Here is a 14,391-nt window from a genome sequence, read left to right as displayed (position 1 = left end):
GACTCACACAGCCGAGAGTAGAGTGAGCTTTTTTTGCTGAAACATTAATAACAGTAGTTTTGACTGGAAATGAATAAATGACAGGTCTGACTTTTGCACAGTGCTGTGTATGATTATAAATTATAATCTGAAATAGCTGAGTTTGTTGTGAGTGAATGAGTGAAGTGAGTGAAGCGAGTGAATGAGTGAGTGAAGCGAGTGCTGCCTGAGAAAGAAACTCACAGATTCATAACTCTGATACGCTCACACTGCAAAAACAGAGACCAGAGTAAAACTATACATTCTTAAAAAAAGGAAAAAGAGGGAGTGCAATTCCCTCGAGGAGAGAAATACACCATCAGCCTCTGCTGTGATTCAAAAACAAAAAAAGAAAAATCCTCTATGAATTTTGATCAGGCTTTAGGTGCTAGTGAAGATTTATATGAGGCCATCATGAATATCAACGTGGTGGCAGCGCAGAGTCTGTATTATAATGCAGCTCCGCTCTGAGCGGCCAGGCGTGCGTCTGCGCTCGGCTTTAATCAGGAGCCTCCGGCTCTTTACATGCTGGTGGGCAATTTCTCCTTCCTTTTTTTGGAGGGAGTTCCAGTCCTCTCGTATTCCAGCTTCTCCCTGATATACTCCTGTTTACACTCCTCAAAGAACTCCGGGTCCTTATAGCTGGAAAAGAAGAACATCACCTGTTTACACACACATACAGCCTGAACACTAAAGGGGAATTCCAATAATATTTATATTTATATAATAATTTCCCCATAACTGAGAGGTTTGGTGTGAAATGGTTCAGATGTCTTTACAGTGGTGGTGATAGGAACCAGGGGTCACCATGACTACAACACAGATATAGACATTTTATTTACTATCCAGAACCACCAGTGAACCTACACGAGTCTTCTGAGTCTATATGGAATGTTGATGATGGAAAATAGTGGAAAATCTGAAATAATAAGTTTTCTTTGGGGACTATTTTGCCTCACAGCGCCCTGCATGTATCCCTCCACCATGAATGGAGTTTAGGTTCTCTAAACTATCATAAAACAGTGTCTCAGTCATCAGGCAGTGAATTCATAACCATTTCATGTAGGAACTTTCTGTGAGGAGCTTTTAGAGGTGGACGACTGGTTCCTATCACCACCACTGTGAACAGTTCTGACTCAGTAAGTTTATCTAGAACAGAGAGTTTCACACCAAAACATTTAATTACGGTTACATTTTGGTAAAATGATAAACTCATGAAAAATGATGAAGACTTTCCCTTTAATACATTTACAATAGAAGTCAATGGGCAGTTGCTGAATTATGTGAATAAACGCTGAAAGTGAATCTCCAGCTGTTCCACTCTAACAGTACAGATGTGAGGACTTGACAGACTAAAGGAACATGTAAACACAAATTTGGGCTGGATTGTCATTATTCTGGTGGGCTTTTAAAAATATATCCAAATAATACTCAATAATGAGGCTGAGATCTGAACAGGCCCACACATCCAATCAGATATCAGAACTTTGATATATTATTACTATTTGTCTTTGTATGAGATCACCATATACAACACATTAAAACTGTCAATATTTTGAGAACATATTTTATGTACATTTATAAAATGCTGTTGTATCAGTTGGTCCTGTTCTACTGAGTGTAGGTTCGGTGCGTTCTTGTGAGGGAAACGTGCTGAACTGAGCTATCGGACTGTAAACCACAGAATCAGCATTTAGAGGATCAGAAACGCTGTAGTTTTCCTCTAAAACGGGCCGAGCGGTCGGACCGACTCACTGTTTGGTCAGACAGTCCTTCAGCGCGGCGTTCTCCTCTCTGCACTTCAGCACCATCAGGAAGCCGCTCTCCTTACAGCACGTGCTGAACGCTGGAGATGGAAAAGAGAGAGTCAGATCTAAAAACTTCACTTCAGGACTGAATTTGTTCTCGAGGTGTGAAACTGCCACGGCCCGAATTAGCAGGCTAACCACAAACTGCCCACGTGGCCCGCGGCTCTTCTCAGAAGGTGGCCCTGGCTTCCTTTCCCAGGCCAAAATAAAGGAGGCTACCACTGTTAGCGGCGTGCTAACGGTAACAGTACTGATATAAATACCCTGCCGGTCAGGAAAGGGCCAGTGAGTCCACTTACACACAAATAAACACCCGCTCTGTTTCAGACAGGACAAATTATACTTACTCGGCCTGAACGACACGGCCAGCACAGGCACTAACTAAACATATATATTTATAAACATATATATGTAATTTTTTGTTTGAATGAATTGACTTACATTAAAAGTAATGCTTGTTTTTTCCTTCTCTGTAAAATTTTTCTTTCTTCTGTAAAATTAGCATTTTTGGAAAAATGAGGTTTGGTTTCAACAGCAGGGATGTTTTTGTTTTTTACTTATCCAAAAAAAGCTTTATCTTCTCAACAGTGGCTTTATAAAAGAAGGAGGTTCTGACAGGATAATGACATAAATGTAAAATATACTATATTTAATATTGTTCAGGTAGAATGGCAGCAGGAGCTGGTTTATACAGTCACACTGTTATTGAGATAAACTGAACTTGGAACAAAGTCTTTTTAACAGTGGATTTCCTTCATCTTTAAGCGCAGCTGAACTGAAAAACAAATCAAATTAATGCAAAATAATAAATTAATAACATAATAAATAAATATATATGCATTTAAATAATATAAAACAATAAATAAAAATAAATAAGATCAGCTGTGTTGTAATGCACTTCTACAACCCACTGAAAATGACTTAACATATATAAAAATAATAAATAAAAATAAATTAGACCAAAACAAATGAGCTGAGCGTGGGGGTTTAGGGAGGGGTGCTGTAAAGGAAGGGGGTGCTGGATTTAAAACGCCAGACAAACTGAGAACTTTTATTTTATCTCGATTATCTCGTTTTTATAATCGTTTGAAGCCGAAATCGTAACTGAGAACGAAGCTGGACTCGTCGGCCGGCCCTGCCGATGGTGTCAGTGTGTGAAAAAGCTGCTGAAGAGTTTCACACCAGGCGCGGTTAGCAGGGTCCTGAGTTACGCTTTAATTAGGCTCCGCCCCCTCCGTCCCACCGCTCCAGAAAATAATTCTAATTACTCATATATGACTGATCACCGCCGGATCCTTTCATCTGCATGCAGAGCAGATTCAGCAAAACCAATTCCAGCAGGCGCGACTCCGAGACTAATCTAATACATATAAACCCCTCCACTCCATCCAGCACGCCCACAACACAAAACTAAGACCCCCCTAAAGCCCCCAAACCCCCCCCGCAGTACAGTCAACAATCAGCTCCCACTGCAGCGGCAGCGGCAGCGCACTCCCCAACCTCCAACACACAAACACCGAGTTACACAGTCAGGACTGAGACTAACAGCCTGGACAAAACACAGGAAACATCACTCAGGACGAATGAAGCCATAATGAACAATAATCATAACAATGACGAGCTGCATCAGTCAAAATACTCTAACAGCCCGATAATAAGGCCATATTACAGCACAAAATCAGATTCCCCCAGTTTGGATCATATAAACGTTATAGAGCTTTTTAAACGAAACAGTAGAAGCCATATCGCCCCCTACGCTTCCTGTAGTGTATTACAGTCTGTCAGAGTGACTGTGTGGATCATATGAACATTATAGAGGCCTTTTAAATGAAACAGTAGAAGCCATATCGCCCCCTACACTTCCTGTAGTGTATTACAGTCTGTCAGAGTGACTGTGTGGATCATATGAACATTATAGAGCTTTTTAAATGAAACAGTAGAAGCCATATCGCCCCCTACGCTTCCTGTAGTGTATTACAGTCTGTCAGAGTGACTGTGTGGATCATATGAACATTATAGAGGCTTTTTAAATGAAACAGAAGAAGCCATATCGCCCCCTACACTTCCTGTAGTGTATTACAGTCTGTCACTCACTAAAAAGCACATATCCTTCATTTTTCTTGCTTTATTCTTTCCCTGAGATTCACTGTGACGTTTGTATGGTTTTCTGTACCAAAAACAACCATAATTCATTTTCCAGCCTCTCTTAATCTCTTAGAATTAAACAGGCTGTGTCTTTAAGATTGATATATGTAAATGAGCTCTGTGCTGAATGGCTGTCCTGCATTGTGCCTATTTTAGCCTACAGCTGTTTAGCCCCGCCCATTCAGCCTACAGCAGTTTAGGCCCACCCATCCAGCCCTGACCAGCCCAGACTGCTTTTTAAATGAGGCACAATGCAGGGCAGCCAATCAGAACAGAGCTCATTTACATATATCAATCTATATCAAAACATATATCAAAGGACACAGTTTGTTTAATACTAACAGATAAAGAGAGGCTGGAAAATGAATTATGGTTGTTTTTACTACATAAAACCATACAAACGTCACAGTGAATCTCAGGGAAAGAATAAAGTAAGAAAAATGAAGGATATGTGCTCTTTAATAACTGTAGGTGTAGAATTGTTGCATTCGGCCTACCCAGAATCCTCTGCGGCGCTATTTTCCCGTTTCAATCTCTTTCTTCTGGTTGGCCGAGCAGCGGGAGCTGAGGGATTTTACTCCAAAGTCAATTAATTCTCACATGATTAGGAACAAACAGATATTGGGAGTTAATGAGTCTCCAGCAGAGGAGAAATCAGCAGCGCTGATACGATTTCCAGATTAAACAGGCCTGACGCGTCTTCACACGCCGCCGTAATCGCCGACAAAGCCTGAGACGCCGTCCCCCGAGAAACACTCGCACACCCAGATCAGGGGCGCATCAGAGGAGCCGCGGGGTAATCGCTCTGTACGGGACGACGGCCGGACGAACAGCAGGAACACACCGACGGGAGGAACCTTATCAGCTCATTCAGAACCAGCTTTAACAGACAGACTTACACTGTCCACACCGAACACTGCTCACCTGTAAACACACAAGCAGTGGACGCTAATACCCACCAACCACCATCAGTGCTGAAATCATCACCCCGGACCAGGAGTCGCAACCCAAATGTTCAGAAGAGCCATTCTGTCAAGTTTTAACAAAAGTCAAACCACCTTGGGAGCCACAGCATTATATACCCATTTTACCATCTTGGCTGTAAACATGTCTCAGTATGTGCTGATGTCCTAGTATAGACTAAAAAATATAAACAAAAACTCAGACTCACTCTGCTCTGCTTTAATCTTCAGCTCAGCTACAGCTGCTTTTCTCGCATCTCCAGCAGGAAACTTTTCCTCAAAACTAGAACAGTTTCTTGTAAAATGACTCTCAACATTCATCTCTTTACGAGGCTGAAGTCGCTTCTCATTCTCCAGCTTCTTGTTCGAATTTTCCTGTTCCACCTTAAATGGTGCAGCAGTTTCATTCTGGCACCTCAGGCACCATTTAAGGTGGAACGGGACAATTCGTATGAGAAACTGATTTCAGCTTTGTGAGTTTTTAGTGTTTCAGTTTCTCGTTGCAGATTAAACGTATCAGGAAACCAGCTGGAGTGATTATAAACACTAATAAGTCCATTCATCTCCAAATTATCGATGTTCATCTTAAATCTCTCTCTTTGCCGTTTCGTTAGCTACTAGCTAGGCGAGACTGTTGTCTGTGTTGCTATGGTGACCAGCAGTCTGCGCTGATCTTCAGGGTTAAAGGGTGAATCAGCAGTTCTACATTAACTCCAGAGTTTAAGACCATTTATTGTTAAACTGTGTTGAACGATCAGCAGAGCTTTATTTTACTGTAAAGGAGGATTATTTTATTATTACCTACTAATCTGATTCAGCTGTGGAGCCACAGGGCAGTAAAGGAGACGCATGTTGGTGACCCCTGACCCAGATCATGTGGGACTGTTCAGTAATCTTGTGTGTGTGTGTATATATATATTCATACACACTGAGAGATGGAACATCTGGAGAACTCCACAACAAAAAATACAGTTTTTCTCCAGATACGTTTAGGTTGCCACAAGATCTTCCTGGTTTCATTTCTGTTGGTCTAGTCATCAAATAATTTTACAAATTATGTAGAAAAAAAAGTGACAGAAGTTTAGATGCAACACTCTTAAAGCTGCATTCTTTGGGAATAACATTGGGCCTCATTCACCAACTGTTCTTAAGAAGACATTTCTTCTTAATCCCTCTTACGCAGTTCTGACGAAGACTCACCAGTGTCCTCTTATTCGGGGTTTGTTCTTTGGGGTTTGTTTTTGTTTGTGCTGCCTGACGTTTATGGAAGTGAGAACTTGCGGACACGAGTTTTTCAGTGAGTTGAGCTCTTTTAAAGTTGACTTATTTTGCAACAGAAGCTTTCAAGCATAAAGTCAAGCCAAACTATTTTCTGTACAATTTTACGACCAACTTACCCTTTTTGTTAGTTTACCTAATCAGCATATATGGTTTGAACGGCTGCACCACCTGACATTGAAGCAAAAAGAAACTAAAATGAACTGTATATGGGTGCGCTGAAAATTGTTTCACATAAAAGACGTACTGATGAATAATCTGATATATGTCATGTATTTATTAAATCGTTTTTTGGGAAAATAACAGGCTTAAAAAAGCATGTCATGTCAATGTGACTACTGTTGGAACACAACCTGTCAAAATCTCCAAAATGGTGACCTTACAGTAGAAAGTAAAAACGTACTTTACTTCTGATGTAGGTCAACGGAACCAGACTTTTTCCAAGTGACTTTGAGGCCGTTTCTTTTGGTCCATTCATCATGAAATTAACACACTATTTAAATTGAAACAGGCATTTTTTAATTAGGTCAAGAAGTGAAAAACAACATAAATGGAAACAGAAGGTTTTTTTCCAACAGCAGCGATATGAGGGGAATGTATATTTTGGGATATTATATATTGTTCTGATTGTTTACTGTGGGGACCTCAGCTGTAACAGTGTGTTAGACTAACCTCCCCTATGTGGAGGCTGTACTGTAGCCTGTCTGTCTCTCACTGTGAGCTGTCTATCTGCTTCTGAACGCTGATATATTACAGACACCAAGAGGCGACTGAACTAATATAGGACTGAATTCTGTATAGCTTACTGATCACAAACACTCAGGATGGAGGAAGATACTGTACTGGTGAGAATCTGGAGGAACGTCTGACTGACTGCTGTGAACATCCACAGATGACGTTGCTATGACGATATGAGACTGAAAGCACGTTCTACTGGAACCTGTTTGACTACATTAAACATCAACGTTACATTTTAGCCTCAAAGCGTCACTTTCACTCCTCACATCTTCACTCAGACCCGCTCTGTCGGGTGAAGCGCTGCAGTCTGTGTTTATCACGTCAGTCAGAGTGAAATCGATTAAAATGAATCAATTTGACCAAAAGTAGGTCACATTTTAGAGCCCGTTGCAGAAAGACTCGGGCGTCTGGCCGAGAGCTGCAGCTGCAGCGCGCGAGGCTCGTGGCCGGGGAGGAGGTGTGAAAGCCAGCGCTGAAGGTTAGGAGGGGGTTTCCACGCCTGCGTGGGCTGCAGGTGTGGATACGCGAGAAAAAAGAACGAAGAAACTTCGCGAAAGGCTGCACGCTCAGCACCTCGGGGTGTTAATCCTGCAGAACAAACCAAAGCGAGTGAGAAAAGAAGAGGTGAAAAAAGAACAAAAAGGAGAAAAACAAACAAATCACAGCGACAACAAACGGCACGTGAACCTCAAACGATCACAGGATACTATTCACTCCCACGCAGACGCTCTCTGACATTTACGCTCGCCTTTAAAAACGGACGAAAACATCAACAGAACTGCGTCTGCGCTTTTACAGATAACAGAGCACCACGTAACCAAGTGCATGGTTCTAATTCTCCATTCCACCTTAAATACTGCAGGTAACTGCTGCACCATTTAAGGTGGAACGGAGAATTAAATTGATACACTGATTAATGATTAAATATGAAGGTGCTGAATAAGAAGCCAGCTTAACTTACACCATGATTATTTGGGCATTGATGCTAATTGGTGGGTATAAGCTTCCACTGCCTGTTAGCTACATTAGCCTCGTAGCTCCGGGGCTAAAATTAAAGAAGCAGACACCAGGCGTGGCTGGGCTGGGGTTGGCTGGGCTGGGGTGGGCTGGGCTGGGGTGAGCAGGGTGGGGGGTGTTTTATAATCTGATTTGTCACCAAACTGTCCCTTTAATGAGGCACAAACTCACCTACAAAACTTCTAACAGCACAATCCTCACCGCTCACACGCGACTGAGCTAAAGGTCACTCTCCCTCTCGCGGCCGGAAAAGACAGCCAGTCTAGAGATGAGTCCATGAAAAAGACACGCGCTGAAACGGCCTGTTTATAGGAAACGCTGAACGCCGCAGTGATTTTCAGCCGCGCCTTCGGCCGGAATATCCGCTTCAGTCTTTAAATGTCACTGTGCTTTTTCACAGTCAGACCGACTCGTTTACTCATGCAGAGAGAAAAAAAGAAAAGTGCGTAAAATTACTGACGGAGCAGAAACACCAAATGAAAAACACAGTTCTTTCGTTTATTTAAGGGAAAAAATGTGTCAAAAAAAAAAAAAAAACATTTCCTCTAGTTAGAGATCGTTCACATCGCTGCAGAGGTCGAACACCAAAACACTGGTTGGTATTATTTGGCCTGGCCTGCTGGTGCACTGTGACATCACCAAATATCAGAAGATGCTTTAGAGGCGGGGCTTAAAGGATTAATAACAGCAAATAAAACTGAATGTACATCGATTAATCCACCTTATTTTTGACCCGAAAGCTGTGTTTTGAGGTTGTTATATAATGTTACATTAGAAACAGAAGTGTCACTCATTACATTATATTATTAGTAATAAAGTTCATAACATCAGTTACTGCAACTTAATAACAGATATACATCTCTGAATTACACAATTATGAGGTTTTCTTAACCTCTTTAACTCCTTAAAACGCACTGTCATATTCTTTACTTCATAACTTTCATATTTCATAAGCTACATTCTAAAGGTGGGGGTTGTATGAGAGCTGTAACTGTCTTCTTTCCAGTCAAATAGATGGGTGATGTAATTTTAAACCCTTATAATAAAAGAAGCTGGCGTCTCTTCAGTGATCTGCTCTGTAAACATTATTTTAATAAAATAATACAAAGAGCATCTAAGATTTTTGGCTTTCAGCAGTAAATTGTAAGCATATAGCAATATGTGTATCATGAAACACGTTCTGTTAATTTGAGGGGAGCTTTTACAAAAAAAAACAAAAAAAAAAATTACAATTATTTTTTTGCAGTTACTGATTAATTTGCCTTAAGATTTGGGCATGAAATTCAGATGGAAAAACCAAAATATACCCACAAGCATAAGAGGTTTAAGTGACCGCAATAAAATCTGCAATATTTCTTTACAGTCTATGGCTCCGTCCCATTTCACCCCTCGCCCCCACCACTCAGCCCCACCCCTCCGTTTTGTGTGTTCTCGTCTAGGTGTAGGGTCCCAATTCTTGTTGAGATAGAGGGGGAGGGTGAAGTGTTGGGGCTACATGACCCTCCAAACGGAGGATTTTCAGAGACTCCAAACAGAGAGTTATGAGAAAAAAAGAAAAACCGGCGAGACGGAGAACAAAAGACCAAAGAAACCCACAAACGTGAGAATTTTCTCCATTAAAAAATTACGAAAACCACTGTTTTATCTTTTAATGTTGTTTCATTGTATTATGGTCGTTTTCTTCATAACAAGCACAAAAAATCACTAGTAGTGCTGATGTTTCACCGCCTTAAATGGTGCAGCAGTTACATTCTGGCTCCTCAGGCCTCAGAACTGCTGCTCCATTTAAGGTGGAACGGGAAAATTCAAACAAGAAGCTGGTGAATATCTGACTTCAGCTTCATATCACTGAAGAATCAGTGGTGGGTGATAATAAATAATTGCCCCCCTCTTTGAAGATCATATGATGCCCTAAATGTAACTAAAGCCCAGCAGTGAGGAGCTGAACTTTACCCTCCTCTGCTGTCACTGCAGACTGGCAGGGTCGCCTACAGAGCAGCGCTGGTAGCTGTTAATGAAGTGATGCTCTTTTTATTTGAGGGTCCCATTTCAGAGGGAAGATTTCAACCACTACCCTGTAACTCAGTTCTGAAGGGTTAGGGTGACACTCGAAAACAAGGGGTAGGGGTAAAAATAAGAAATGGGACTGGGCCCTACCCTTCCCTCTGCTGGACGAGTGCCACAGACACGTGTGTGTTAAAAGTGTGCTTACCTTGTACCTGCTGAGAACAGAGCTCCCGAGCTTTTTCCCTCATCTTCTTCGGGATCAGCACATCCAGCTCCACGTGCCTCAGATGAGGCTCCTCTGCACACAGAACCATCAACACACAATTAACACCATTAAAGAGAACATTAAAGCCAACTCTACCAAAGAATGAGCTAAGTTCACCAGCATCTCCTCATGAGAGCAGTAAGATTTCAGAGCGGCACCATTCAGGTGTTTCTATCTCACAGCTGCAGGAAAAGTTTGGCCAACAATCTTCTATGATGTCTGCAGTCTGACACTCACAGCCCCGAACACTAATGCTAATCCATCGCAGTGAGCAGATTATTATTTGGGGGAAACACTGAACTTCCCCTTTAAGCATGATTACAGTGTCTGCAGTGAGGCCTGTCACGATGGAACTTTATCTGACCATTAACTGCATTTAAGTAACTGCGATTAAAGATTTGATTGTCTTTCTTGTTCATTTTATTCTTCTTCAAAAATACAGGAAAAGAACAGCTGAACTGGCTGATTAGCTGTTGTGTGTCCCAGCTAACTGTACACCGTGGCTAACGCTGCAGTGACGCTGAAATTAAGCAATTAAGCAATTCGTAATATTCAATAAAGGACAGCTGAGATCTAAATGATTTCTCACTGTGTTACGTCTGCTACATCCCAAACCACACACTGGCTCACTAACTAGTGAGTAAAAATAGTGAATATCCCATTAGCAGTGAATATCGCACTAGTGCAGTAGGTGAAGTACAGAAGTGTGCAGTTTGGGACGCGGCGTTAGATCAGCCAGTGAGACGCCATCAACAGCTGTGCTGCTCGTTAAACACCTCCAAGAATAAGTTTGAGGGGTTTGATAATTAAGGAGCTTTTATTGAGGTAAATTAATACATTTATTGCAGTAAATTAGTGCAGTTTATTAAGGTAAATTAATACATTTATTGAGGTAAATTAGTGCAGTTTATTAAGGTAAATTAATGCATTTATTGAGGTAAATTAATGCAGTTTATTACGGTAAATTAATGCATTTATTGAGGTATATTAATTAATTTATTGAGGTAATCTGATGTTGCCTTCATATTTCACTTGTTTGAAATCCCTTCTACGTTTAAGGCAGCTCAGTGTAACTGCAGCATCATTTAAGGTGACTCCAGAATGTTGGTTCTGATCGGGAACGCTGTGCAACTGCCTTTTTGATCGGACGTATGGTTTTTGTACACCAACATTTTATTCCCCCACATGAATGAATGGGGGGCAACAGTTTGCACACTCAGCTTATATTATGATCATGCAATCATTTGCAATATCCTATTAGCCACATGAGAAATCATAGCAATTACACACAACCACCTAGCAACACCCTAGCAACCACCTGAGATACCATAGCAACTGCCTAGCAACACCCTAGCAACCACCTGGAACAAAACAGCAACAACCCCCAAAGAAACCACCTGGAATAGCATGGGAACCAGCTAGCAACACTCCAGCAACCACCTACTGAAACCACCTGGGATGTCACTGAAACCACCTAGCAACACCCTAGCAACCAACTGGGAATTGCCATTCAGTTCTATCCTTGTGAATATTATTTTCTAAAGTTTTCTTGCGCTCCTTCAGGAAATACAAATCTGGTTCACTTCTTTATTCGCGTTCATTACTGGTGCACATATTTGACACTGATTTACTTGAGTCACAGTCTAAGTTCTTCTAAGAACCACAGCCTATTAGAACATTCTGACCTATCGCTGAGAATTATAAGGCATCAGGCTGAATATGAACAACTGCCTCCTACTGTTAATGAAGCACTTATTTGATTCGTGTTATTTAAATAAATGATGATGTTATTTAAATGCAGTAAAATTTAATTGGAAACTAAACTTTCAGTTCAGAATGTAAAATATCTCCACGCGACGCCACAGAAGAACAATTAGAAACCAGCTGCAGGTCTGATTGTTTTCAAATGTCCTGTCCAGAAAGGCTGAGGAGCATTTCTGGGGTCTCGGTTCATATAAAATAAATCAGTGTTAATAAGTGTAATAAATAATAAAGGTACAATAAACACAAGGAGTTATGGTGAAAACCTGGAGACAGAAAAACTCAGAGTGGAGAAACAGTTATAAAAAAGTGGAAAACAAACAAGCAAATCGTTTGTAGATTGCAATTTTCCGTTCCACCTTAAATGGTACAGCAATTACATGCAGTGGTGGACAGTAACATAGTAAATATAATTCGTTACTGTACTTAAGTAGTTTTTTCATGTATCTGTACTTTACTGAAGTTTTTCCACTTTGGGTGACTTTTCACTTTCTCTCCACTACATTTCAAAGTCTAATATCTCACTTTTTACTCCACTACATGATGAGAAATCTGTCGCTCCTTTTGGTTTATGTGTGTATAAAAACATAACATGTCAAAATGAAAGAAGCGTGAAGCACCAATCAGGGCACAGCGGTCACTTTGTTTTGAGCTTGTTTTGACCTGTTGGTCATACCGACCCAGTGCAGCACACGGCTCAACATCAGTGCAGCAGCGGAAAATTCTGGGAGAGTCTATTCAACATAAATGATGAACTAACCTAACTTTGTGTAAACAGACCACAATATAGAAATATGTACTCATATGCAGTTGTGACTGACGGGTCTTTATTCTGAATTTATACAAACACATTTCATTTTATAGTAAATTAGTTTAGGCTAGTTTATGTTTATGAACAGAGACCTACAGATGCAGTTTAGTAAAGGAAACTCATTTGTGAACCTGAGTTTAAAGTTTTTATTAAACTTAAACTTGGAACTAAGTTCAAATAAATCTTAAACTGAAACTTTGCTTGTTTGTAAAGTGATTTCAGAGCCACTCAGTTCTACCTGATGGAAACTGTTTGCCTTCAGTGTTTTGTGCTTATGATAATTTTAATAGACATCAGCGTCACTAATTAATGACTCTATTAAAAGACTGGTTTACCAAGAGAGACACTGGAGTATTTTCACCTAAAATGAGTTAATGAAGCGAGTCTTGTTACAAAAAATGATAATAGGACATTAAAGTCATAATTAATCTTTAATACTTTTACTTTTGATACTTAAGTACATTTGAAGGTGAATACTTTAGTACTTTTACTCCAGTGGAGGTCTAAAGGGAGGAACTTCTACTTTTACTGGAGTAAAATTTTACCTTGGGTGTCTCTACTTTAACTCAGGTAGGTTACCTGGTTTGTGTGCTTCGTCCAGCACTGATTACTTGTAACTGCTGGACCATTTAAGGTGGAACGGATAATTCGGATAAGAAGTCAAACTTAGAGTGTTTTAAAGAAGAGGAGCCGAGCCGAGCCGAGCCCAGCCCAGCCCAGCCCAGCCCAGCGCAGTCCAGTCCAGTCCAGCCCAGCCCAGCCCAGCCCAGTCCAGTCCAGCCCAGCCCAGCCCAGCGCAGCGCAGCGCAGCGCAGCGCAGCGCAGCGCAGCGCAGTTCAGTTCAGTTCAGTCCAGTTCAGTCCAGTCCAGTCCAGTCCAGTCCGACTAACAGAGCTGCGGTGAAATGTCGGAGTTTCCTCGGTTTCCGCTCTAATTCTGCCCTAATCCCGGTTCGGGACAGCGTGCTGGGGTGTGGAGGTCCAGGTGAGCAGTACCTCTGTCCGGAGTGTCCATGTGCAGATCAGTGACCCGATATCTGTCAATATTTCAGCATTATGGTCAGAACTGCGACCCCGCGCCTTAGCTTTAGCGGCTAATGTCACCCCGCTCTTCACTTCCGCGGCGTCACTTCCGCTGACGGACCGGTCTGGCTGTACGCTCCGCGCCTCCGATGAAAAACAATAAAAATATTCTTTATTAGTTTTACTGTGTTATAACCCAAATTCCACATTCATACAGGCACGTATTCAGAACTCATGATCGAACGTTTCCTTATAATGAAATTAAATAATATTTATACATCTACCTGCGCGAAATATAAGACCGCTGCAAAAATCGAGACTCTTAGCATTTTTCTGTAATGTGATAATTAAAAAAACACAGTTCTGAGCTTAAATGACCGATTTAATAATAATAATTAATCAGAAATGGTCATTTACATAAAAACCTATTGATATAATATAAATATAATAGTGATTTACAGTAAAAATACTGAGTTAATTAGAAAAACTACTGGTTTTTGATCAGAACACACTGATGTAGTGATTCAGATCAGAAAACAAAAATGTAAATAAAATTATA

The 14,391-nt window shown here is 41.0% G+C and overlaps 1 protein-coding gene across 2 annotated transcripts; it reads right to left on the bottom strand.

Annotated features, from left to right (window-relative positions):
* Positions 1-285: 285 nt before the first annotated feature.
* On the bottom strand, positions 286-13,939 carry cmc1 (C-x(9)-C motif containing 1). Of its 2 annotated transcripts, none has more exons than XM_036558354.1 (4): positions 13,806-13,939; positions 10,179-10,271; positions 1,774-1,864; positions 286-660 (listed from the first exon to the last, which is right to left on the bottom strand). In XM_036558354.1, exons 1-4 carry the CDS (start codon positions 13,822-13,824, stop codon positions 540-542), a joined length of 324 nt encoding a protein of 107 aa, XP_036414247.1. In that variant the 5' UTR covers positions 13,825-13,939; the 3' UTR covers positions 286-539. The 2 variants fall into 2 exon arrangements, with proteins under 2 accessions (XP_036414247.1, XP_036414248.1); XM_036558355.1 differs by lacking the exon at positions 13,806-13,939 and adding an exon at positions 13,390-13,527.
* Between the last annotated feature and the right edge of the window lie 452 nt (positions 13,940-14,391).

The sequence above is a fragment of the Colossoma macropomum genome, unplaced genomic scaffold (genome assembly GCF_904425465.1).
Source record: "Colossoma macropomum unplaced genomic scaffold, Colossoma_macropomum, whole genome shotgun sequence".
Classification (NCBI taxonomy): Eukaryota; Metazoa; Chordata; class Actinopteri; order Characiformes; family Serrasalmidae; genus Colossoma; species Colossoma macropomum.
The sequence above is the reverse complement of the archived record's forward strand: the minus strand, read 5'-3'. Positions and strand labels throughout refer to the sequence as shown.

Bases quoted from the DNA above. Each gene is read 5' to 3' on its own strand.
- cmc1 (XM_036558354.1), bottom strand. The intron at 1,865-10,178 runs GTAAGCACACTT...TTCCATCTCCAG, and splicing joins CTGTTCTCAGCAGGTACAAG to CGTTCAGCACGTGCTGTAAG. The intron at 661-1,773 runs GTGAGTCGGTCC...CTTCTTTTCCAG, and splicing joins AAGGACTGTCTGACCAAACA to CTATAAGGACCCGGAGTTCT.